General features: G+C 47.2%; 2 protein-coding genes across 7 annotated transcripts in view; one reads left to right on the top strand and one right to left on the bottom strand.

Annotated features, from left to right (window-relative positions):
• INTS11 (integrator complex subunit 11) overlaps positions 1–16,147 on the bottom strand; it is a 28,332-nt gene extending 12,185 nt beyond the window's left edge. Inside the window, exons 1-2 of one of the 5 annotated variants that reach the window (XM_069078983.1) lie at positions 16,122–16,147; positions 14,555–14,702 (exon numbers count right to left, since the gene is read on the bottom strand). In XM_069078983.1, the coding sequence (XP_068935084.1) occupies positions 14,555–14,582 (28 nt within the window). In that variant the 5' untranslated portion in view covers positions 14,583–14,702; positions 16,122–16,147. The other 4 variants (XM_069078988.1, XM_069078985.1, XM_069078984.1 and 1 more) reach the window with 4 other exon arrangements.
• A 142-nt stretch (positions 16,148–16,289) lies between these two features.
• On the top strand, positions 16,290–22,718 carry CPTP (ceramide-1-phosphate transfer protein). Of its 2 annotated transcripts, none has more exons than XM_069078408.1 (4): positions 16,290–16,384; positions 16,950–17,004; positions 18,479–18,613; positions 19,783–22,718. In XM_069078408.1, the coding sequence occupies exons 3-4, from the start codon at positions 18,492–18,494 to the stop codon at positions 20,303–20,305; spliced, it is 645 nt and encodes a 214-aa protein (XP_068934509.1). In that variant the 5' UTR covers positions 16,290–16,384; positions 16,950–17,004; positions 18,479–18,491; the 3' UTR covers positions 20,306–22,718. The 2 variants fall into 2 exon arrangements, with proteins under 2 accessions (XP_068934509.1, XP_068934510.1); XM_069078409.1 differs by having other exon boundaries at positions 16,335–16,399.
• The last annotated feature ends 1,568 nt before the right edge of the window (positions 22,719–24,286 follow it).

Raw genomic sequence — 24,286 nt, 5'->3', positions numbered from 1 at the left:
TGTGGTTGCTAGGCACCTTCCTCCCACACACCATTCCCCTTACATGGGATGTGCCCCTCCTGACTCTCTCTCCCCCTGCCCCTCCCACTCTCCTCCCCTTCCTCCCTCCCCCCCACCATTCTCCTCCCTTCCCTCTCTCCCCCCTTCCCTCCCTCTCCTCTCTCCCCCTGCCACTCTTCCCTTTCCTCCCTCCCCCCACTCTCCTCCCTTCCCTCCCTCTCCTCTCCCTCCCCAGTCTCCTCCATTTTCCTCCCTCTCCTTCTGCCCCCCACCACTCTCTTCCCTTCCCTCCCTCACGTCTCCCCTCCCACTCTCCTCCCTTCCATTCCAGGTCTTTCTACTGATTACAAAATTCATCTCTTCCAGGAAGCCTTCCCTTGTTCATTCTACCCATTCAAATCAGCTCAGCCCTTTACCCAGTGTTCCTCTGGGCACAGGGCACTTAGCTTAGTTTTAAAATTCAATGGCATTAGTTTTGAACTGGTTTTTCTCCACCCCACCCCCACTCCCCCATCTCTCTCTTATTCTTTGCTTAAAGAGATGGCTCTCTGGGTAAGTCTGAAGAAGAAGATATTGTATAAAAATATTAATTTTTTAAAATTAAATTGCAATCATTTTTTCAAAGATTCTAGCTCTGTGTGTGTGTGTGTGCACGTGCGCGCACATGCAGGTGCACAGGGGGAAGATCAAGGTCACAAGTTACCCAAGGGGCAGTGGAAAGCTTTGTGGTGGGTGCCTGGAAGTTGTCGGGAGCCTTTTACCAGCAGTGACTGGCAGAGGACAAATGGCATCAAAGATCTCATCAGGTCTGCCTGTCTGGGGAGGGAGTGGCACGGAGGCGCTAGAGGAGGGAATGCCCACATCTATCAAGTCACTGATCTATCCCGCAAAGACCATGTATAAAACTGAGCCGACACCTCAGGGACTGTGGGGCTTCCAAAGGACAGAGGCTGTGCCTGCTGTCTGTTGGGAATCCCAGTACACTTCCCAAATCAACAGTGATAACGGTCTGAAGAGCCCAAGCCCAGGAGACGAGGCCCCCAAGGTGAGGCCTGCCTGCCCCCCCAGCAGCGTTACGCCAAGTCAGGCTGGACTCACTACTCCACTGGCTCCTCCCAACATCCCTGTGTCCGATGGGGTTGGCTCTCCTCAGATTCTGCTTGGACAAACTGAGTCCCAGCATGATTAAGGGACCAACCGAAGAGGTCTCATCCACGTGCAGCATGCCCCGAACCATCCGCGCCTTCCCACCCCATGTGAGCCCTGTCTGTCCCTGTGCTGTAAATCCTCCCCAACGTACTTTCTGCCAGCTCTCCTGCCCCTGGGTGGGTGCTCGTGAATCATGTGGGTGGCACACTGGCATCCCCTTGCTCCCACTACACAACTGTCCTGACAACTTCTCTAGTCATCCTCATGTCCACCCTTGGGGTGCCCACAACTTTCATTCTTCAAAGACTGTGGTATTCCAAAGCCTTGTGGCCAGTCATCCTGTCCTCCCTCCTACAATCAGCATCTTTATTGCACCTTGGCATACCACAGGGATGGCCACACACCAGATCTCATCACCATCACGCACAAGCTTTCTACCTCCACAATCCACAATTTTGAAATTCCTCCATCTGACCACAAACTGCCCATCTTCCCATCCCTCCCTGCTTCCCTAAGTCGTCACTGCTATCACCCTGCTCTGGCCAGCCTTTTCCTTCCTTCAAAAATCTCAACCCTTTAGTTAACCCATTCAGCTTCACACTGAGCCCAACTTCTGACTCCCCAGTCCCATCATCCCCTTCATCACCAGACATTCCCCCTTCCAAATCCAAGCCCTGGATCACTCCCCCCATGGACCTCCTCCTCTTCTGTTCACATGCAGCTGCAAGCCACTGGAGACAGTCACACAAACATCCTTTCATTGCTCCCTGATCAATTCTCAATCCAAACCTTCTCTTCTCAAACTACCAATACCCTCCTCACCTCCTCCCTCCCCCTTGGCAGAGTTCCATGAATGAAGTTGCCCAAAGCATCCCCCTTCCCAAGTCAGCTCTGGCTTCCAATCAGCTCAACCTCAATGGCCCCACACTATCTCCTCCTTACTCCAGGCTCAGAAAGTGAAGAGTCCTTTCTTCTGGCCAAAGCCAACCCCTCTATCTGGACATTGAATCTCCCAACTCTCCTCCAGGATACCGCCCCTTCCTAATTGTCTTTCTTTTTAAAAATGCTTTTTTATGTCACCACAGCGTCTCATGTATCTATCCCTCTCCTTGCCTTCCCTGAGAGCCATCCCATATGACAATATACTGAAAAGTCCAAAAGTCTGTTCAATGTGTAACACTGTGGATCTCCCACCTCCAGGAAGGGGCCACCTCTCTCAGCCAAGTCCCACTTGACCATGATCATTTTGTACATCTACTTTGGATTTTTTGGTGTCATTGTCCTTTCCATTTATATTGCTGCTGTTACTGTGTGTACTGCTCTCTTGGCTCTGCATCAGTTCATAGCTCTTTCCACGCTTCTCTGTATTCCTCACACACATCCTTCCTTACAGCACAGTCATACAAACAGCCATTACACTCAGACTACAATTTCTTTAGTCATTACCCAATTGATGATCATCTGTTCTGTTTCCAAATTCTCAGCTACCTCAAAAATATTTTGGAACAGATGGGGACGTTTTTCTCACCGACGGGATATAAGACCACTAAGGGAGTCTCTGGTTCCCAGGGTACATATGCTTTAGTCACTTTATTTGCATAGTTCCAAATTGTTTTCCAAAATGGTTGTATCACTGCACAGCTCTACCAACAATGTATTAGTAACTAGTGCCATTTTGGGTCATATTTTGCCAAACTGCGGAAAAAGGTAAAATCACAAGGTTGTTTTGATTTTCATTTCTCTTATCATTAGTGATTTAGAATACTTTCTTCATGTGGTTGCGAATACTTTGCCGTTCTTCTTTGTTCAAATCCTCTGACCAGAATGGCTATTAGTTTGTCTATCTATATACACACACTCATTGTTTATATATCTTGGATATCTATCTATACACATACACTCATTGTTGATGTATCTTGGATGTCTGTCTACTATCTTATCTATCTATCTATCTATCCACACTCACTGTTTATATGTCTTAGACATCAAACCCTCACCAGAGAAATCTGAAACAAAGATTTTTTTTCCCCCTCAATGATTTCCCTTCTTATCTTAGATGCACAAATGTGGTCTGTGCAGAAGCTTTTCAGGTTCAAGTAATCAGAGTTATCTATTTTCTTTTGTAACTGTCTATCTCTCATTTGGTTAAGAATACACCTCTTACCCATAGCTGTGAGAGCTATATGATGTGTTTCTCTTCTAATTTTTTATACTGTGATATTTAATGTAAAGGTAATGTATGCATTTAGAATTGCAGTATTCAACGTAAGGCATTAGTCTAAGCCTAATTTCTACCAAACTACTTCCCAGAAGTTTTTCTCAAACAGGGAGTTTTTCCCTACATAACTCGGGTTTTCCACTTTATCAAACACTGGATAGCTGAGTTCTATTCTTTCTCAATCTCCCTTGTCTAGTCTGTTCCACTGATCTATCTCTGTATTCTTTAACCAATACCAGATGGTTTTGATAACTAGTGCTTTATATTAGTTTGAGCTCTGGAGGTGGCTATTTCCCCTTCAGCTTTCCTTCTTTTCATCAATTGTCTTGAAATTCTAGATCTTTTGTTTTTCCAAATGAATTTTGTAATTATTTTGTCAAGCTATGTAAAGTATCCCCTTGCTAATGTGACTGGTATGGTATTAAAAGTTTAAATTAATTTTGGCAGCATTTTCATTTTTACTATATTGGCACAGCCTTGTCATGAACACTGAATATTCTTCTAGTTATTTAGGTTGTTCCTTATTCTTTTATTTTTAATATTTTTATACGTTACATATTTTTACATATTTGTATATACTTACATATCATATATATTTTATTTCTTTTGTTTTATTATTATTTTATCTAATTTATTTCTTTTTATTGTTCTTTATTTCTTTAAGGAACACTTTGTAACTGAATCTATAAAAGTGTTTATGTGCTTTGTGAGGCTGATCCCCAGATATTTTATGCATCTGGTAGTAATTTGGAATGGGATTTCCATTTCTATTATTGCTTTTTGTATTTTGATATTATATAGGAATATTTATTTTTAAAGATTTATTCTGTAGCCTGCAACTTTGCTAATACTATTATTGTCTCAGTGTGGTTGCCGATTCCCTGGGATTTTCCAAGTAAATCATCATATCTTCCCTTTATCATTCCTTTCCCTTGTCTTATTGCTACTGCTAACATTTTCAGAACTATATCAAATAATAGTGGGGAGATTAGGCATCCTTGCTTCACTTTCATATTTATAGGAAAAGGTTCTAATGTATTCCCACCACATATGAGGTTTGTTTTTGGTTCTAGAAAGATGTTTTTGATGATATTTTTTAAATGTCCCTCACTGCCTCTATTTTGTAGGGTTTTAAACATAAGACTGTTGTACTCTGTCAAAGGCTTTTCCTGTAGCTTACTGAAATGATCGTGTGTTTTGGGATGTTTGTTTTTTAGTGAAATCATGTTGATTGTTTTCCCAGTGTTGAACTCTCCTTGCATCCTTGGTAAAAATCCCACTTGTCCATAGTGAATGATTTCTTGGATAACTGCTGTAGTCTGATGGGATTTTGTTTAAAATTTCTGGATCAATGTTCATTTATGACATTGGCCCATAGTTTTCTTTCTGTGTTTTATCTTTCCCTGGTTTAGGTATCAGAACTATATTTGTCTCTTAAAAAGATTCTGGTAGAGTTCTTTCTCAGTTTAGTTTGATAAAATTCTCTTCTGAATCCATCAAGTGTAAGTTTGGGGGTCTGGTTTGATTGTGGGGGTTCCTGTACAGCTAGATCTATTCCCTTTTCTGAGACTGGGTTATTTAACATCTCTATCTGGTCTCCTGCTAGTCTGGACAGTTTATCTTTCTGAAGTTTATATTCCTTTATTTCTATTACGTCCTTCATGGTGGTGTGAAGGTTTCTGGTCCCGTCACGTTCTTCTGGAAGACCTATGATCCTTAGGTGGTCTCTATGAGTCCTTTCTTTGAGATATGTGCCTCGTGTGCTTGCATGGTGAGCGTATTTCTTTTAGTTTTGGGGTTTTCCTTCTCTTCTCTCTCCATCACTTCTATTTGCATTCCCAATCTACTGTTCTCTTTTTTCCTTTAGTGAGGCTTGCCCTTACTGATTACAAGTTTTTCCTATTCTGCTCATTATTTTTGCTGTGCCGAAAATGCATTCTGCTCTCATAATCCTCATTTCTCTTCTCCATGTTCTCCTCAACATCCACAGGCTCCTGTCTCGTCAAACGCTGGATCATTCTCCTTCACTTTACAGTTCTTATTTATTGATGCCTGAAATTGTTTACCAGACCTGTAAGCCACATTTCCTTCTGCTGTTGCTGTTTGTCCTGCTGATTTCTATTTTTATTCAAGGCCTCTGAGTTTTCTTCTTGAAATCTTTAGTAGGTTCAGTCCTTCCCCCCTAACTTTCCTTAGGACTCACTTTTTATTCCTTCCCCTCTGATTTAGGTTTCTTTGGGGACTCAATCTCAAAGCATAGCAGCATCCTTCTGGGTAATTCACAATTCACCAGCCTAGGGCTCTGTCCCAACCAACTTCTGGGTGGTCAGAGACAGCCCCAGTAGGATGCTGTGCTCTTTCCCTTAGGCTTGGTGGAGTCCTGTCTTAGCAGCCTCCCCTGTCATTCCCTTTGTCCCTTAGACCCATGGCCCAGCACTGACAGTTCAGAGATTTCCAGTGTTGGTGCTTCTGGGCTGCAATCCTGAAGAGCTGTGGCCCAGTTGTCTGTTAAGGTCTGAGTAAACTTCTATATCTTGGAGCCAGGGTCTCTATAGTACTGGAAAGAGAGGAGAGGGTGGGGTATAGGGGTAGGTTTTGATGTAAGTGCATGGGGTCCTTGCGGCTCCTGGTGTCACCTCCCTCTGGTAGCATGAGACGCGGAGGAGGGGTACTGAACAAGCTCGGGGCAGTGAATATCAGTTTGGGGTGGTTTCTTTTTGGCAGGGGGAGCCAGTTAACCTTCTTTTGGATTTTGGGAGTCCTAGGCCAGGGCATCTTAAACTGTGGGTTGTGATCCCATATGGGCAACAGTAAGAGGTTTCTAAACACGCAAGGACCAAACATTAATTTTAAAAACCAAATGCATAATGAACCCAAGGTGTTTCTGGCAGCATTTGCCTGTGTTGCATCCTACAACTTCACTGCAGCCTTGTTTCTGAAGGCAAAGCATAAACACTCTGCACTGCGTATGCCCTCAGGTCACACAATGCCAACAAAGGCTGCTGGAAATCCAAAAGGGGTCTCAAGGGGAAAAAAAAAACTTAAGAAGCCCTGTCCTAGACCATGGAAACAGCTGAGGCTGCTTTATCTTTGGCATATATCTTTTGTTTGGGAGATCGTGGGGATCAGAGAACATGTCTTAGATCTGCCGTCTTGTTGCTCGTGTGACCCCCCGCCCTCATTTTCCACCTCACTTTACACACTGGGCTTTCCTCCCTGCTGACTTCCAACATCATTACATTTGGTCCTACCATCTCTCTGAGTCAATGTCCTCTACCACTTCTACCTGTCCCAGACAAACTACGAGAAAAGGCTGAGTAAGCACTGGCTGCCTCCCCAGCTCACTCTCTCCTCACTCCTCCGCTCTTGGTCATCTGGCTTCTGTCCCTGCCATTGAACCGAGACAGGTCCTTCCAAGATCACCAACAATCTCTTCCCTGCCCACCGGATGGGCATCCTCGCCTTCCTGCAGTACTGAATGTCGTCGCCACCCTCTTCTCCTAGATCCTCTCTCCTCCCACCTGAGTAAGCCTGCTCCCAACCCCTTGCAGGGTCCAGCTCCCTGGGCAGGGATGTGCTCCAGGCCTCTAGCCTAGGCCTTCCCTAATGGTCTAACTGTAATATCCCTCTGTGTGAGTAACTCCCAGATCTAAAGGTCTAGCCTTTGCCCTGCTTAGATCTTAGGAACACAGAAAGAGACTTGGGAGGGACATCCAAGCTCAAGCACACAAGGCCCTCCTTTTCTGTGTTACAGAAGAGGAAGGAGTCTGAGGCCTGCCCAGAAAAGTGAAATGACTGGCCCCAAGACACAGAGCAGCAAGCTTCAGAGCAAGGTCCCCGGCCTCTGGAGTCAGGGCTCTGCCCATTACGCTCCAGGCCTGGATCTCCAACTTCCTTCTGGACTTCTCCACCTCCCTGTCATCTCCCATTCAACATGATGTTGGCTCACAATGTATTCCCCAACCCCCCCCCCCCGTTCTACCACCATTCTGACAGTCACCTCGTCTGCAGCCGTGGAATCATGCTTGTCTCGTCCTGCTCCCTCCCTCCCACCAAGCGCTAAGTCTTTGTGATGTTACTTCCTCACCACCTCATCGCGGCTCCTCCTCATGACTCAACCCACCATCACCCAAAGTCCAGGCCCTCACCACTTCTCACCTTGGACTGCTGCAAGAGCCTCCTAACTTGTCCCCCTGCTTTCAGGATCCATCCCTCAGTCAGTCAACAAGTAATACCCCTGACAAACTGGCATTCTTAAAGGATCATGTCATCATGTCACTCCCGTCTTGCTCAAGGACCTTTAGTGGCTCCCCATTACCTCTAGAATATAACATACATACCCCCACGCTTGGCATTTAGAGCCCCCCAACAAGCTTCTACCCAATCCTTCCAAGCTGACTGCATGTTACTTCCCCCAAGTCCACCCTCCAACCACACTGACTGACTTGAAGTTTCCCATACACAACACCCAATCTCCCACCTCCATGCCTTTGCACATGCTGTCCCTATACCTCAATTCCTTTCCCTCCTGACCTGTGCCCCTTGGAACCATTAGCTCCCATTAAGGCTCAGCTTAAATGCTACCTCCTTCAAGAGGCCATTCCTGATTCCCCCAGTTGTCAGCACCTCCTTCCAAATGACCATGAGCTCATTTTGAACATGCCCAGATCTTACTCTTCTGTGATCATCCCCATAGAATGCAAGTGTCTAGAGGTCAGGGCCTATCTCAGTTCTGTATCTATCACTTTTAATAAACACAGCATCTCCCGAGAACTGTTAATGTTAAAAAGATGGGCCTTTGCTTCATAAAGTTGTTTGGTGGCCATTAAAAGCACTATGCAATTTCCCAAAGGCCATCCGGCCCACTCTCCTCCTGTTCAACTGCAGCCCATCCAAAGTGTCTTGTTCAAATGTGTTCAATGAAATCACCACCCACAATTCCCAGTATACATAAGGAGCCTCCAGATGAGAGGGTAAGGCCTTAAGCTGCAGAATGAAACAGTCATTTCAGAGACAGTGGAGGTTGCTGGATGATACATATTTGCTACAAAGATTTAGTTTTTTGGGAAAAGGTTTGTAGGGTTTTTTTTCAAGGTTTCTGGTGGGGAAAAAAGAGGGTTCCTTAGGCATTCTTTAAAAGCACAGAAAAAACCAGAAGAAACAAGCAAGACAAGTTTCAAAAGTCACATGCTGAATTGTATATATTTAACAGGAAAGCAAGGTACAGATAAGGGACTCAGTTTCAGGTACAACACCCTCTTTTTCTGTTCTACAAGTCCATTTTATTGGGTGTCTTCAAGGTTCTGAATTTAAAAAATTTTTTAAATCAACCAAACAAACCCTCGTCTTGTTCAAGATCTATGGGCTGATGGGCCAGTCCTACAGGTTCTCTGGAATCAGAACCCAGACTACAGATACTGAAATCTTCATCTGTTTGCTTTTCTCCTGTGTGGACAGCTCTGCTGAGGGCCTGGGTGACTATGAATCTCTTTCAGAAGGCTCTGCAACACTCTAGGTTTGGAGGCAGTCAGAACGTTGCCACCCACAAACAAGAGCTTCCAGGGGTCTCAGCATCTCAAGCTGAGCTGCTTCAGCCTTGCTGGCTAAAGATGCCCTCTGGCAGATCAGGGAAATCTTGTGGATGCCTCTGCAGAATGATGGGGTTGTTTTTGTTTTGTTTTTTGCTTTTTGCAGGGGGTAAAGCAGGGCAATTGGGATTAAGTGACTTGCCCAAGGTCACACGGCTAATTAACAGAATGATGTGAGTGAAAATAAAGATGTATTATTTTCCCCAAATAAGTTCCATGGACCACAGGCTAAGAAACCTTGATGGAGTCAGTTGTGCACCAGGCATTCTGCTAAGTGCAAGGCAAACACCAGCTCCTGCCCTCAAGGAGCAGACATTCAAAAGAGAGACACAACACATAAATACCTGGGTATGCAAAAAATAGGGAGTAGATGGAAATCATGTGAAAGGGGCAGTCTTCAGCAGCGGGGAGAGGTCAGTGGGAAAGGCCTCCTGCAAGAGACACAAATGAGGGGGCAAGCAACTACGAGCAAGGAGAACAGCTGGTCCTGGAAGACTGAGCAGGCCAAGTTGTGAAGGGCTTTAAGGCTGAGCAAAGGATTGTGGAGGGTGACAGAGCTGTCAGAGCTCCGAACGAGGAGTATGGAATGACTGGAGGTAGGGAGGCCAGACAGAAGGTTACTGTATTAGTCTAGGCAAAAGGTGATGAAGACCCAAAAAGGCTGTGGCTACATACACAGACAGAAAGGGATGTGTACAAGAAATGGTGTTTAGATAAAAAAGACAAAGCCTGGCCACAGATCAGATAGGAGTGTGAGGTGGACTGGGAGAACGGTGATGCCTCCAACAGTAACATCAAATTCAAAAGAGGGGAGAGATTGGGGGTGGGGGGGGTGGAATAAAACATATTTTGGACAGCAGAGCTGGAGATGTCTCCAGGGTATTTGGTTCTACATGTCCACAAGGCAAGTTGGGGATACGAGACTAGAGGTCACACAAAAGGTTAGGGCTAAGACATACAGCGCTGAGAACCTTCTGCATGGAGATGACACCAGAACCTCTGGGAATTGATGAGCTCACCAAGTGAGACAGGAGAGAGTCAGAAGAGAATGGGACCCAGGACGGAGGACTGGGACAGCTACAGTTAGTGGACAAGACATGAGAAACCAGCATAGAAGCCTGAGAAGGAACACCATCTCTCTGTAGAGAATTCTCAGCTCTCCTCGTCCAGCCCTAGACTCTCTCTTGACCTGCAACCTTGCATATCCAAGTGCCTACGGGATACCTCCAAGTGGATATCCAACACTGACCTCATGACCTTTCTGCCTAAACCCTCACCTCTTCTACCATAGAGGATAACAACATCCTCCCAGTCCCTTGGGCTCACAACCCAAGAGTCACCTGCCCTCCACACTTTCTCTCACTCTCCATATCCAATATGGTGCCAAGGCCCGTCATGTCCCATCTGCAGCATCTTTGCAACAAGAGACAAAGATCTGACAAAGATCTCATTTCCAAGATATATAGCATGTCCCAAACAGCTTAGTACAGTTTTAAATCTTCTGGGATGCCCTGTATAAGGAAACAATTCAAATTCAGAAAACTAAAAGCCATTCCCCAAGAAACAGGCAAAGAATGTGAAAAGGCAGATTGCAAAGGATGAAATTAAAATTATAATTATTTATAATCATATGAAAAATACTCTAACTCACTAATAGTTAGAGAAATGCAAATTAAAGCAATTTTGAGGATTGTACCTCAATAGTCCTCAGACTGGCTAAGATGAGGGAATCAAAATGTCAATGGCTGCAGGCATTATAGGACAACAGTGATACACGTACATTGCTGATGGAGTTGTGAATTGTCTAGCTATTATGGAAAGTTGTTTGGAAATATACCCAGAAAGTTACCAAAATGTGCATACTCTTTCACTCAGTGAATCAATATAAGAAAGAGGAAGAGGAGCTACATGTACAGAAAATACTTGTAAAAGCTCTGTTAAGTGTAGCCTCAAACTGGAAATTAAGGAGGTGTCCTCCCACTGGGGAAGCGGCTAAAGAAACCATGGTACGTGAATGTAATGGGATTTTATTTTATTGTGCCCCAAGAAATGAAGAGACAATCTCAGACAATGCTCCAACAATAAGTTTCCTGGAATCTTACATTTTCTATACCTCTCAGTCAATTCTGTGACTACAGAAATGTGATCAGCTACAGAATAGTATTCATAAAAACCTGTCTGTTTCCTTCTTCGACATTCATCAGGACAGATGTATTTTTTTTTCTTTTTGGAGGGGGAAGGCAGGGCTATTTGGGGTTAAGTGACTTGCCCAAGGTCACACGGCTATTAAGTGTTAAGTGTCTGAGGTCGGATTTGAACTCGGGTCCTCCTGACTCCAGGGCCAATGCCCTGTTCACTGCACCACCTAGCCACCCCCGGATGGGAGAGTCTTATAAAGATTTTCACAGGGATGGGCAAATAGGTTTATAAATCATTAATTACTGATCATTTTTTATTTGCCTTTTTTCCGAATAATAATCAGGTCAGTATTTTTTCCTAGTATTTGGTATCTGATAACCCCTCTCTTTTCACATACTCAAGATCATGTCATTTCCTGTGCAGACCCCATCTTTGTATACTTTGTTTAGTCACTGTTTATTCCAGCTTTGTTTTCTCTGGTGCCATTTCAACTTCCTCATATAATTAGTGCCACAGACTGACTGAGTTCATATGCAATGGCTCCATGGTCACTGATAAAAAAAAAGTTTGTTATGTAAATCTTTTCAGAGCTTTCCAATTATTGGTCTATCTCATTTTCCATCCAGTTTCATCCTTCAATGACCTTGGGATAATCTGGTTTAGTGTTGGGTCTTTGTTAAACATTTTGTTAAATGTTTTTCTTTCTATTGCTTCTCAACATTTTAGGAAGTAGTATTTCTTATAATATTCTGCCATTTCCAAGGTATTACTGGTGTTCAATATATACTACCGTGCCAGGGGAGGGGAACCTGTCACCTTGAAGCCACATATGGTCTGCTCGGTCCTCAAGAGCTGAGGCCAAACTTCACAGAACAAATCCAAAGGATGTGGCCTTGAGGCCGAACTATACCTTGAAGAAAGCAGTCATGAAATCCCACTGGAAGGCAAATACCATAAAAGAAGTCAAAGAGAAAAAGAAACGTGCCATATTCGCAAAAACTATTCATAGCTCCACTTTTTGTAGTAGCAAAAAAAACTGGAAACAATCAGTGGCCATCCAACGGAGGCTGACTGAACTGTGGCAAGTGAACATTAAGAAACATTACTGAAGGGTAAGAAATGAGAAACATGAAAATCAGAGAAGCAGGGAAAGACTTGTATGAACTGACAGAGTAAAGTAAGCAGAACCAGGAAAACAACAGACACAATGTCTAGCAAATGAAAAGAACAATAAAATGAGCCCAAATGTTATGTGATTATAATGATCAGTCTTGGGTCCAGAGAAGAGATGATGAAATAACACCTCTCACTGTCTGACACGTGGGGGGAAAGGGGTGTGGAATTCTGTAAATGTGTCAGATACGGGCCCAGGTTGGTGATAACTAGTTTTCTTTGTTCCAGAAGAAGCCTCTTTGGAAATAAGGGAAGAAGAGAATGGAATAAGTTTTTCTGCAGTGCCTACTAAGTGCCAGGCTCTGTGCCAAGTGCTTTACAAATGTCTCATTTGTTCCTCATAACAACCCTGGCAGGCAGGTGCTATTATCAACCCCGTTTTATAGCTGAGGAAACTGAGGCACACAGAGGTTAAGTGACTTGCCCAGGGTCACCCAGCTATTAAGTATCTGAGGTCAGATGTGAATTCAGGTCTTCCTCACTCTGGGCACAATGTTCTATCCACTGCTCCATAACCTGCCTAAGGAGCATGGAAATAACTTCAAAATCAAAAGGTATCAATAATACTTTATGGAAAGGGAAAAAAAAATGCATTTTAGTGAAAACTACCAGTCTGTGGCCTCTCATTTCTCACCTTAAATCACGTTCTCCCAAATATTTCTCACTGTCCCCTGCTCTGCACACCTCTGCTTTAAAGCCTCTGACTGCTGATTCCCTTTGGAGGAGATGTACTCTCTTCCCCATCTTGCTATCACTGCCAGTGCCTCCATGGGGGGAATGCACATCAAAAGCACTGATGGACCAGAGGATTAACTGCCCTTTGATGCTTCTGGCTGCCTTGGGCTACACAATAAAAGCAGCTCCTTCCTTTGCCAGCTGCTGCCCGGGCCCAGCTCCAACTCCTACTTGTCTTCTGGTCTCACTGACAGGGAGCAGGTGAGGACTGGCAGGGTTCCTTTCTTCCAGGAACACGTCCTCTCCCTCTCTGCTCATGGGACAAGGGTCTCATGTTTAAAACCACCACCAGCTAAGTGAATGACAACAGTCTACCACTGTGACTCCGTCTGTCCCCTTTTCTACCACTGTCACCAATACCACAGAAGCCAAGAGGGACCCCATAAGGCCAAGAGCTCCTGGGCATTTTCCCACCAGACTGTGAGTTCTACCAGGATCCTGCCTGGACTCCGTATCTCCCCCAGCACCCAGCCCAGGTCTCTGTTCAACAGATCTTTGGGAAAGAAGACTGCATGACTACTGATGAAAGCTGAGAAAAAGGCCTGAGAATAGGCACAGCATCTTCCTATTCAAAGGCTGAAAACTTCACATTAGTAACATCTGAAAGGAACTAAAAGGCCAAATACCTTTAAGTATCAACTTTTAAGACGCATCAAAAACCCAAAGAATCAGCCGAGCAACACTTCTGTTTACAGGATTGTGTCTCGGAGAGGTCACACAGTAGGAGGCCTCCGCTCTATAACAAAGACACCCCTGAACCCTTAAATTGGACGTTCTGGTTCATTCCTGGAAACTTGGCGGTGAGCACCCCCTGGTGGCATGCTATGGGACCTAAGCCACATCAATTCTGCTACTCTGCTATGTTCTTGCCTCCTCCCAAAAGAACAGGGAACCAGCTCCTACTTCATGGTGAATGAAGCAGCCGCTGGCCCTTACAAGCCTTCCACTCCAGTCAAACCAGAGCAGAATCTGCTACCCTCCTTCCCCCTACTCTCCAGTCATTCTCCTGACCTGACACAGCCTCCCCATCTTCTCAACAAAATCCCCTCCAGAGAAGACTCCTCTAATTCTTCCAGCTCCCAGCCATCCCTCTCTCCTCTGAATAACCTGTCCTAAAATGTTTGATCCCCAAGATGAATTATCTCCCTCTCCTCCATACTTTTGGGCTAATTGCCCACATCACCAACTGTGTCTCTCCTGAGGGAAGGCGAATTCCTTTTACCATGAGCCAAAAGAAAATATCATTCAGAAAGACAGCCTTCCGTATATACTACCGACCCAAAGAAACCATCAGTGGGACTCTGGATAGCTGTACCTCACATGGCTCCCCTCTATCAGCAGGCATGGAAAGGTCCTCGGTTCATACTGATATGAACCAAACGCAGAATGAAGAAAGAGCTAAGCTATGTCCAATGTATTATCTTACAGAGAATGTTACAGCTTCTATGGTCATTATTTTATTATTCAAAACTTTATTAAGTTTTGTTTATTTGATGTTACTTTCAGCTGGAAAACTTTTTTTTTAAATCAAACTTAACTTCTTTTAACTTACCCAAGGGAGTAACTTTAATCTCTGGCATCTCTGAGTGGCCAAGTTCTCAGTACTTCATCAAGCTAGATCCGGGACATCACAGAGCAGTGCCTATAAAGCAGGGGTCTTTGAAATCACACAGGTACCGTTTATTCGGATGTCATAATTTCTAAAAGGAAAGGGGCCAACACAGAGGGTTGTGACTTTTTACGATGACTATGAAGTAGGTGCTGAAACAGGGACACCCCCCCCCCCCCAAACTGGGCAAGGTTTCCTCAGCTCTGGTTACTGGCTCTATGCCAAAGCAGTCTGAAATACCGGCAGTCTAAATCTTACTTGCCCTACTAACACAACAGTATACTAGAGGTCTCTGAAGGGGAAAGCATGCTAGGAAACCATGGTGATGATCCCACTATCACTACCTTAATCTGGACTTGCGTGGGGAAACCTGAGTTCTAGATCCTAAATCACTTGACCTCACTTTCTTCACCTGTAAAATAGGGAAAATCAAAATTGTACTGCCCAGCTACCTCAGAGGATTTACAGCTGGAAGAAACCTTGGAAATCATCTAGTCCACACATCATTTTAGAGAAGGGGAAATTAAGGGCCATGAGAATTAAATAACTCACCCACAGCCACACAAATAAAGCAGTAATAGTGCACAAGCCTTCTGGGTCTAGCATGGGCTTGACCAGATGACTTCTGAGGGCCCTTCCAACTCTTAGAGCTTAATTTCAAATCCAGTGTTCTTCCCAGAACATCACATTGTCTCTTCACTTTACATAGTTGTTGTAAGGGAAGCATTTTGTAAACTGTAAGTGCTACAAGAATTAATAACTACTAGTCAGGGGTGTTTTTCTGACTCCAAAAACAGTTTTAAAAAATTTAATAGCCATCCCCTGAATTACAGCCCAGCTGCTTCTAGGATGTGTGACTTGAGCATCAGCTGCAAAAGTCACTTACTTATCACACATAAAGCAACGTGGTATAAAAAGAACACAGGATTTAGAGTCAAGGGGCCCAGGATCGAATCTTGACTCTACCACTTATGACTCGTGTGACTCTGTGCAAGTCATTCTGGGCCAAGGGATGGGTCTCTAGTCTCTGCTCTGACCCCTGACTCGCTGCCCTTAAGCAAGTTCCCCTCCCTCTCAGGGACTCAGTTTCCTCGTTTGTAAAGTGGGAGAGGAAGAGAAAGAGGGGCGAGAACGCTTAAGGTCCCTTCTCGCCCTAAGTTCCACTATGCCAGCATGGCTTCTCCCTGGGCTCCCCTGCACCCCCACAGGCAGCCAAGGTAGGCTCCGTCGGGAGACCCCAAGACCGAGCCAGGCTCCCGGGCCTTGGGGGCAGCTGCTCGCCCGCCGTGACTTCACTGGCCCGACGGCGCTCATGGCTGCCCCCCCGGCGGAGGCTGACCCTGAGCGGACGGCCGCTGGGGAAGGCGGGAAGGTCGTAGAGCGAGACTTCCAGGCTCCCTGGGAAACTGGTCGGCCCTCCGCTCCCCATCCCCGCAGCGAGCACCCCCCGTGTTTTCCTCTCCCCACCCCAGCCCTCCGCGAGCCAAGGCGCACAGGCTTCCGTACTCACAGCTAACTCCAAGGCACTGCGCCTGCGTGAGGGGCGGGGACAGCGGCAACGACCCGAAGCCATCACGCAGGCGCAACCCCAGCCTATGAGTCGGCCTTCCTGCGCCCGGGACCCGCCCTCCTGGGCCGGCGCTCTCTGTCGGATCTCCATTGGATACTGTCCCAGTCAATCAAGCAGGGGCGAGGACTTGGGGCGGGTCTTGGCGGTGATTGGAGGGGATTAAGGACGGGGACCCAAGAACCTGCAGTCAGTGGAAACGTCAGGTGAGTGAGGTGCAGGTGAGGGAGAGGAGGTGGGGCCGGGGTGCCGGCTCTGGGATGCAGGCGGTCGGGAATCTGTAGGCGGGCGTCAGGGGTGTTGGGGCGGGGGGGAAGGGTGGGGGGGAGACCCTGGCCCCTGACCAGACCAAGAGTCCGGGCTGGGGGCGGGGGGTCAAGGGTCATGAGTCCCCGCCCTCGGTTCCCCCCCGGCGCTGCCGGTGAAGGGGTCCCGGTGTCCGAGTCACGGTCTGACTCGCTGGGTGACCTCCTCTGAGCTTCAGTTTCCCCATCTGTCAGACAGAGCGGGTGGGACGAGATGGAGCCCTTCCCGACCCCTCGGTCCTCCTCTCCTGACTTTGAAATCGAGGGGCTCAGACTGCATCTTGGGAACTGCCTTTACATTGTACTTGTGCCGAGTGTCTATTTGTATACAGTGTATCTGTGTGTATGTACTGTGTATCTATTTCTGCACAGAAAGGTGGTTCCTTCTGTAGCCTAGGTGTTTTATGCGCAGGGTGAAGGGCTCCGGGGGCCTGATTTTCAGCCACCTTTGTGTTTTCTTTTCAAGGATGTGACTCTAGGACCCGAAGCAGTTCCCTTTGACCTTCCCCGTCTGACCCCTGGTATGTATGGCACTGCTGTATCACTGTAGTTGGGTCTGCTTCCTTCCCCGCAGAGGATAGGGACCTTCTCCAGATTGCTCAGTGCTGAGTCAGACTGCTGCTCTGAAATTTATTTTTGATCGTGCTAAGTGTTCGATAGATACACACTCGATGAAGTGGAATGGGAGCCAGGGGCCAGCATACTTTCAATAGAACCCCAGACTGCTGCTGTCTAAGAGCCTTTGGTTTCAGCTAGGCAGGGTGCCCTGGGAGTCTGCATAGCCAGGCTCTTTGGAGAGTGTCAAGACTCGGTTTCTTTGGCTGCTCTTACTCATTTCCTCCCCACCCCCTTCCTTCTTCCTGCTCGGAGGCTTTTTATCCCTGACCTTGAAGCTCTGACAAATGGTTTACAGGAGAGTGTAATCATAGCAGAGTCAAAGTGATGTCCGGTGGGGGGTATCTGCCTTACCTTTCAGAAGCTGAGCCAGGCCTGTCCGTCCTCAGCTTGTAAACTCAGCTCTTCAGCCTGCTCAAAACTGTTTAGTTTCCTCTTGTCTCAGTATGACTGTGGGGCAAAAGACCATTAAAAAGTCCAACAGCAATTTTCAGCCTGAGGATATTTAAACAAGAGGTTGATCTGTCCTTGACTCACAGACCATCTGAGCTGAAGAGACTTTGAACAATAATAGAATGGCGGAGTTGGAAGGGACCTTGCGGATCATCTCATCCAACCCTCTTATCTTACAAATAAGGGAACTGAGATCCAGAGGGAGGAAGCAGTCAAAAGCGAATGAGGTCCTAACTCCCACAGTCATGATCTTCCATTGGCCACCTCAGTCGTCTTCACACGCTGGGGTCCTCAACGTTCCTAAATCTGTTCCCATTCCCCTTTGTTGATTTTAATCATACAGGCAATCGAGGGTCACACTGAATGCCAGCTCTGTGTTCAGGACAACACCGGGTACACAAAAGTATAAGATTTCCTCTTTAGTCTGGGGACATAGGAGCCACCCAAAGTCAACAGCCTGGAACACTGCACAGATTTTAGATATGTGGAAGGCTTACAGCCATAGCATGAATGGTAGCCTCCCTCCTCTCCTTCCTGCCTTCTCTCATCTGAATAATTTCTGTTCTGTCTCCTGGTCTGCCTAGGAAGTTGGGCTTGGGTCCAGGATGGAAAGATGGGGCTACTAAAGAATCCAGAATGCCCAGGAGATTCCAGGGCAGGGCCTGTCTTCCAGTTTGGCCTCTCCCATCTCAGACTTGTCTGGTCACTGACTACTGGCAGGTCTGTAGAGTCAGTGAGTAAGCTGTGTTTGCCAAGGTTTGGGAGCCTGTCTCTGCTTGGATGGGACACTTCTGTCCTGCAGTAGCTTGGGTGGGTAGAAGTAAGTGTTGAGAAAGATGCCTCATTATATCAGGTCTGCCATTCTAGCCCGTCCTCCCAAGCAGACACAGGCGACCTGATTACTCAGGGACCTTCTGTGTGTTTCAGGTTGTGCTGGACCATGGCTGATGAAGAGGCGGACTTTAACTTGAAGGTTGTGCTGGCCAGTTTCAAGCAATGCCTCAACGAGAAGGAAGAGGTCCTCATGGACCCTTATATTACCGGTTGGAAGGGGCTTGTCAGGTGAGTGTGTGGGAGGGGGGGCATTCTGTGGATCCCAAGGGCTTTGGCCAGAGTGCCAGAGAAAGCTCACACTGGTGAGGGCTCCTGGGTGGTGCTTCAGACCTGCAGTCAGGAAGACTTGAGTTCAAATCCAGCCTCAGACACTTACTGTGATTATGTGACTTAATCTGTGTGCCTCTGTTTCCTCATCTGCAGAATGGGTATAGTAATAGCACCTTCCTCCCAGGGTTGTTGGGAGGGTCAGATGAGATGATCCTTGTAAAGTGCTCAGTGCGGTGCCTGGCAGAGTCTTATATGAATGTGAGCTATCATCATCATCATCATCATCATCATCATCATCATCATTATTCTCCCTTTTGTGTGAGGAGGAGAGTGCACATGGATGTCCAGCAACATGTCAGGAAACCAGACAAGTGTGGGAGGCCGAGTCAGACAGTTTGTATGGGAAGAGGCCTGTATGTGAGGAGGCCCTGAACATGTGGGCATCTGGGACTTGACTTTGAGGGGTCAATCAGCATGTAATGGGGTTGGGCACAGGGCCACACGTGAATGGAGCGGCAGTTTTACATTCCTTAGGTCCACGTTCCTTACAAGCATTTTACAAGCACCAGTGACTGGATTCTCTCATGAGGCCCAACATGTAGATCTTCATGCAAAGGCACTGCGATGTGCCCTCTCTGGCACATTAACCGCCAGGGTGGGGGGTGGTACGGTTGGGGTGACAAGGGCCAGTAAGGGATCTGCACTGAGGGATGGCACTCCATTGTCCCAGCGATATTCGCTTTGGCCACCAAAGCCATACCTGGCCCTCTGAGCAGTCACTGGGAAAGGGAAGCAGCTGCAAGGGGGTTATGCAGTTTTGATTTTAGAAGTAGCATTTTGCTGGAGAACTTAGATGACCTGTGTCCCTCCTGGAGATGCCATTGTTGGTGCTGGGGACCCTCCCTCTGAGATCCAGAAAACCCAGCTTTGCCTCAGCCCCCTCCCTCCCTGATTGCTTCAGCTGTTTCGTGTTTCTGTGGCAATCTGACCCGGGGAAGTTCCCTCAGATCAGACCTTTGGCCTCGTTACACCCACCAGGCTGTGAGGTGGCATATTTCCCCTTTCTGAGAGTTGCCAGAGCAGGCTCCCCCACACCAATAACACTTTGTTTGGTCTTGAAAATGTAGGTTTCTGAACAACCTCGGCGCCATCTTCTCCTTCATCTCCAAGGACGTGATGACCAAGATCCAGATCATGGAGAGGTTCCGCAGCAGCGACCGGAAGGAAAACTACTCCAGCCTTCAGTCGATGGTACAATACGAGATTGACAACAACCTGGTGGACCTCCAGAAGCGCTCCAACCACCCCGACTCTGGCTGCCGCACCATTCTCCGCCTGCACCGGGCCCTGCACTGGCTGCAGATGTTCCTGGAAGGGCTCAGGACTAGCCAGGAGGACTGCAAGACCTCGGTCCTCTGCACAGACTCCTACAACGCCACCCTGGCCTCCTACCACCCCTGGATCATCCGCAAAGCCGTCACCATGGCATTCTGCACGCTGCCCAGCCGCAGTGCCTTCCTAGAGACCATGAATGTGGGGTCCCCCGAGGAGGCTGTGGAGATGCTCAATGAAGCCATGCCCTTCATCTGCCAGGTCTACCAGATCACCCAGAAACTCTTTGAGGAGCATACCCTGCTGGACCTTCCATAGCTGAGGGGAGGCCAGGCACCCAGGTGACTCTCCTACCTTAGATACCAGGTAGAGAAGATACAACCAAAACCTGCCATCCAGTACTTCCTTAGGCTTAAGGCCCCACTCAGAGCTCCCTTGATTTCTCTTCCCCCATCTTCCACCAAGCTTGGACTTGTCAGTCGGCAGGGAATAGATATTTTTGCAGGGCCGAGCAGCTCTCTGCAGGGAGCACCAAAGAATCATTGACAATACTTGGATTGGAGATCGCTGGAAAGCAGAGGGCCGGGTTTACATCTTGAGGGAGGCCGGTTTCAGCTCCTCCTAACCTGCCTACCATCTCAAGTATCAGGAATAATCTTAAGTAAAATCATGTAGCCTCCGGAGAAGTCAGACAACTCTACCTTGAGCTCTACCCTCACTCTCCTAATCAAAAGCAGAAAGAAAAAAATTGGGTATAGCTTTTTAAATTTTTTTTAAATTTAGTATCACGTTGCAGTGCCCAGGCTGCAAACATAAGATGTATGTTTGATTAAATGTCGACCTATTCTGTTTCCAACTCCTTTCCCCCTGCCAGAAGAAGCATTTTCATATGCAGATAGGGAGTCAAACCTAAGAAGATGCTGTCTAGTAGTCAAGCCCAGGGATCTGTATTTTAATTTCTGACTACTTTGTCAACCTGAAAATTCTTTAGTGAAACGTAAAACCGCAGGATCGCTTTCAGTTATCTCAGGGGCAAAATACTTTATTTCCTTTTCCAACCTCTTGTAAGGAAAACATTTACATGTATCCGTCTAGTTCACCTAGCAAAGGTTACCACCTCCTGCTCAGGGGGTCTCTAGAAAGGGAAGCCAAAACCTGCACAGGATTTCCCCTAGTGGCTTTTAAGGAGTTTGTTTGTTTTTAAATCAAAGTACCCAGTGTGTATCTCTGGTGTCTCACCAAAGACAGTGTTGTCATCCACACCCCTGCCAATATTTCTGTCCTTGGGTGTTGGGGCCCTGGTTCAGCTACTCTAAGTGATAACAGACCAGTTCAAATCAGGTGACAGTCCCATCAGCTGAAGAGATCAGTTCAGGGATGCTTGGTCTTAGCCATGCACATGATATTAGAAAGTCAGGCGTGTCCCCACCTGGCATGAGACCTTGGCCATCTCCTGATCTCGACAAAAATGCTGTGGATTCTACATCTTGGCCACAGAGTGAAATTCCTGACTGGCCCTCATCCAAGTTATTATTTGAAATCCTGGCGGCTGCCCATAGCCCAGAAGCAGCAGTGTTAATGGCCAGCTGGCTCCCCTGCTAGAAGCTTGAAGCAGGAGATGCCAGCTGAGCTCTTCTCTTTTGAGGGGTTATCTTTAAAGAAAAAAACCATCAGCAAAACCCCTATTCCTATGCAGTTCTCCCCAAGATTGCCTTCTTCCTGGGGATCACATGCCTCAAGAGAAGGTTTCCTCTAGAAAATACATAATGGTTACCCCTAAGCTTGTGACCCTCCTGGGACTGAAACACTCACCCCACCTACCCACCCCCTCCCCTGTGAGTTTCTTCTAAAAGGTGTGAGAAATGGGGGACCTCCCATTCTTAGAGACATTTAAAAATGCTGCTTGAAGGGGCATGTTCTGCTCTCAACAAACCCCCTAGAAAGGCCCAAGGGCCACATTTCCCACTTTGGCTTTCAAACAGGTCTTCATTTGACTTGTGGCTTCTGGACTGGGCCCTTAGTTTATGCAGGAAGATCCCAAGGGCTGCAGCTTGGCCCAGTATCTGGAATATGGGATAGGGCTGCTGGGATACAGTAGCCATCTTTCCCTCATCTTGCCTGGCTCCATCTTTGCCATATCTGGGCTCCCCTGGCTGCTCTCCTTTCCTGTATTATCCCCTTGACCTACAAGGTTTCCAGCAGATAACCCAGGTTTCTGTCCTCTGTCCCTGCCCTTTGGAGGGGGTGGCAGCAGCTCTGGACAAAGAGGGAGGGGCCCTTGCATGAGAGCCGGGGAGTTTGGAGAAGGTGGTGCTATTCCCCCATGCTCCAGTTACCTCCCTCTATCTAGAAATGGAAACATTAGGCCTCCTGTTATGATGGGAGGGGGGGTGTATAAGAGGGGCTTCTCCTGCCCCTGTTGCCCACATGGTATCAGATTTGATGGTATGGACCGCGTGATGTGAAGCTGGTCAGATCTTAGGATATGTGACCTGCACTGCAGCTGGGGGTGAGGGAGGGGAAGGACAAGGCTTTGGGGGTCGCCCTGGATATCACTTCCCTGCATCTTCCACTGTTGCTGACTCCACATCCCCAGGGAGATGCACTTTTTGTGGATCTGCCCCTTTCTGTGACATGTATACAGCAGGACTGTGTGACTTCATTCCTTGGTGGGAAGAAATCATAATATATTTGATTATTTTTGCATTGAAAATAAATTGTACTTGGCGGATGGAAGTGTACTGAGTGTTTGAACCTGTAGGAGAGCTGTTTACCATGGGCCAGTAGAGTCAGCAAGGCTCTGGGAGGCCTTCAGGGCTCTCCACCAGGGGGCAGTGGTTCCCACCATCTGGGCTCCAAGGATGTTGTCAGGGTCCCTTCAGCTGGAGAGAACTGCCTGATTAGGGGACCAGTATATTTCCCTCTATGGCTGCAAATATGTGCATGTGCTTCAAAATGTGGGGGGCAAATGGTATTGTAATTATTGTAAGTATGCGATGAATAAATCCCAAAGAACACGATGATTAGTATACCATGACCTAAGAGGTCACTCACTACACAGTTTTTGATTGGTTTTGAAAAGGGGTCATGGAAAAAAAAAACAACTTGGAGGTCAGGAAGATCCAAGTTCCAGGCATGTTTCATGTACTTACCAGTTGTGTGACCTTGGGCAGGTCACTTCCCTTCCCACAGTTTACTCATCTGTACAATGGGGATAATAGCACCTGCCTCATCCAAGTATCGGTAGAATCAGATGAAATAGTGATTGTGAAGTGACTTGGCACACTTAAAGAGTTGTGTAAATGCTGACCATTATTCCAGCACAAAGCTGATGGCGGGGAGGCACCCAGCCTGTGAAGATCTCCGTGAGTGAGTGATCCTCCTTCTGAAGCAGCCTGTTTCCCTCTGGGACCACTCTCCTTGTCAAGGCCTTTATCTTGGGTATCTCTCAAGCCCAAGTCTGAGTCCCAGCTCCCACCTGCCATGGTTCCTAGTTCTTCCATCTGGGACCAAACAAAAGAAAGCCTAATTCATGCCCCCTCCCTATGACAGCGTTTCAAATACTCGAAGGTAGTTCTCATGTGCTGTCCCCATCTCCACCTCTCCCCACAGCTGCCTTCTCTCTGGGCCCAATATGCCCAGCCCCTTCATTTGAGCCTTTTAGGGGATGAACTCAAACGTCACTGTCCTGTCGCTGTCCTGTCACTGTCCTGGCAGCTCTCCTCCAAGCCCTCAGCTTGTCACTGTCCTTCCTACATTTTGAGGCCCAGAACTGAACCCTGATCAAGATGTAGATGAACTCCCCTCCCTAGATCACCACATTGCAGAGTGGGGACATTTAGTATCAATGACCCAGGGCACTCTCAGTCACTAATTCCTTATTGGCTCTGTAGCCCGGAGGTCCCCAAATAACCCTGGGATCTCCCATCCAGTTAAGTGGCTCATCCCCCCAGCCTCCAGTCCAGGCACTGACTGTTTCAGTTACAGGTTACAAAAAGTACTTTGGGACCGGTTTGACTGAAGCTGTGATCCAAAGGCCAACATTCCATTCTGTCTCCTCCCTGGCAGGATATGGGATCCTCCTAGTCACCCCAGGGCCCCACCCAGTGCCACAAACTAGGCAACAGGGTAATGTGTTTGTAACAAGCCACTGGGGCAGGGAGAGCCTAGTCTGCTCTCCAAGGAAAGGAGAAGTGGAGCCATCTCTGGGCCACAAGCAATTTCTAACTTCTGTTTTTGGATCTTGGAGTCCAAGGGGCTTTCCAGCCCTCTCTGACACTGCCTTTCACCCACCTCTCC

Source organism: Petaurus breviceps, unplaced genomic scaffold, assembly GCF_028583685.1.
Source record: "Petaurus breviceps papuanus isolate PSGF00001 unplaced genomic scaffold, PetGlider_PUasm1.0 91041, whole genome shotgun sequence".
NCBI lineage: Eukaryota > Metazoa > Chordata > Mammalia > Diprotodontia > Petauridae > Petaurus > Petaurus breviceps.
Note: the sequence above shows the minus strand (reverse complement) of the source record. Positions and strands in the feature narration are given on the sequence as shown.

Coding starts and splice junctions, on each gene's coding strand:
- CPTP (XM_069078408.1), top strand. CDS start 18,492: ATGGCTGATGAAGAGGCGGACTTTAACTTGAAGGTTGTGCTGGCCAGT. Junction 18,614..19,782: donor GGTTGGAAGGGGCTTGTCAG/GTGAGTGTGTGG, acceptor TTGAAAATGTAG/GTTTCTGAACAACCTCGGCG.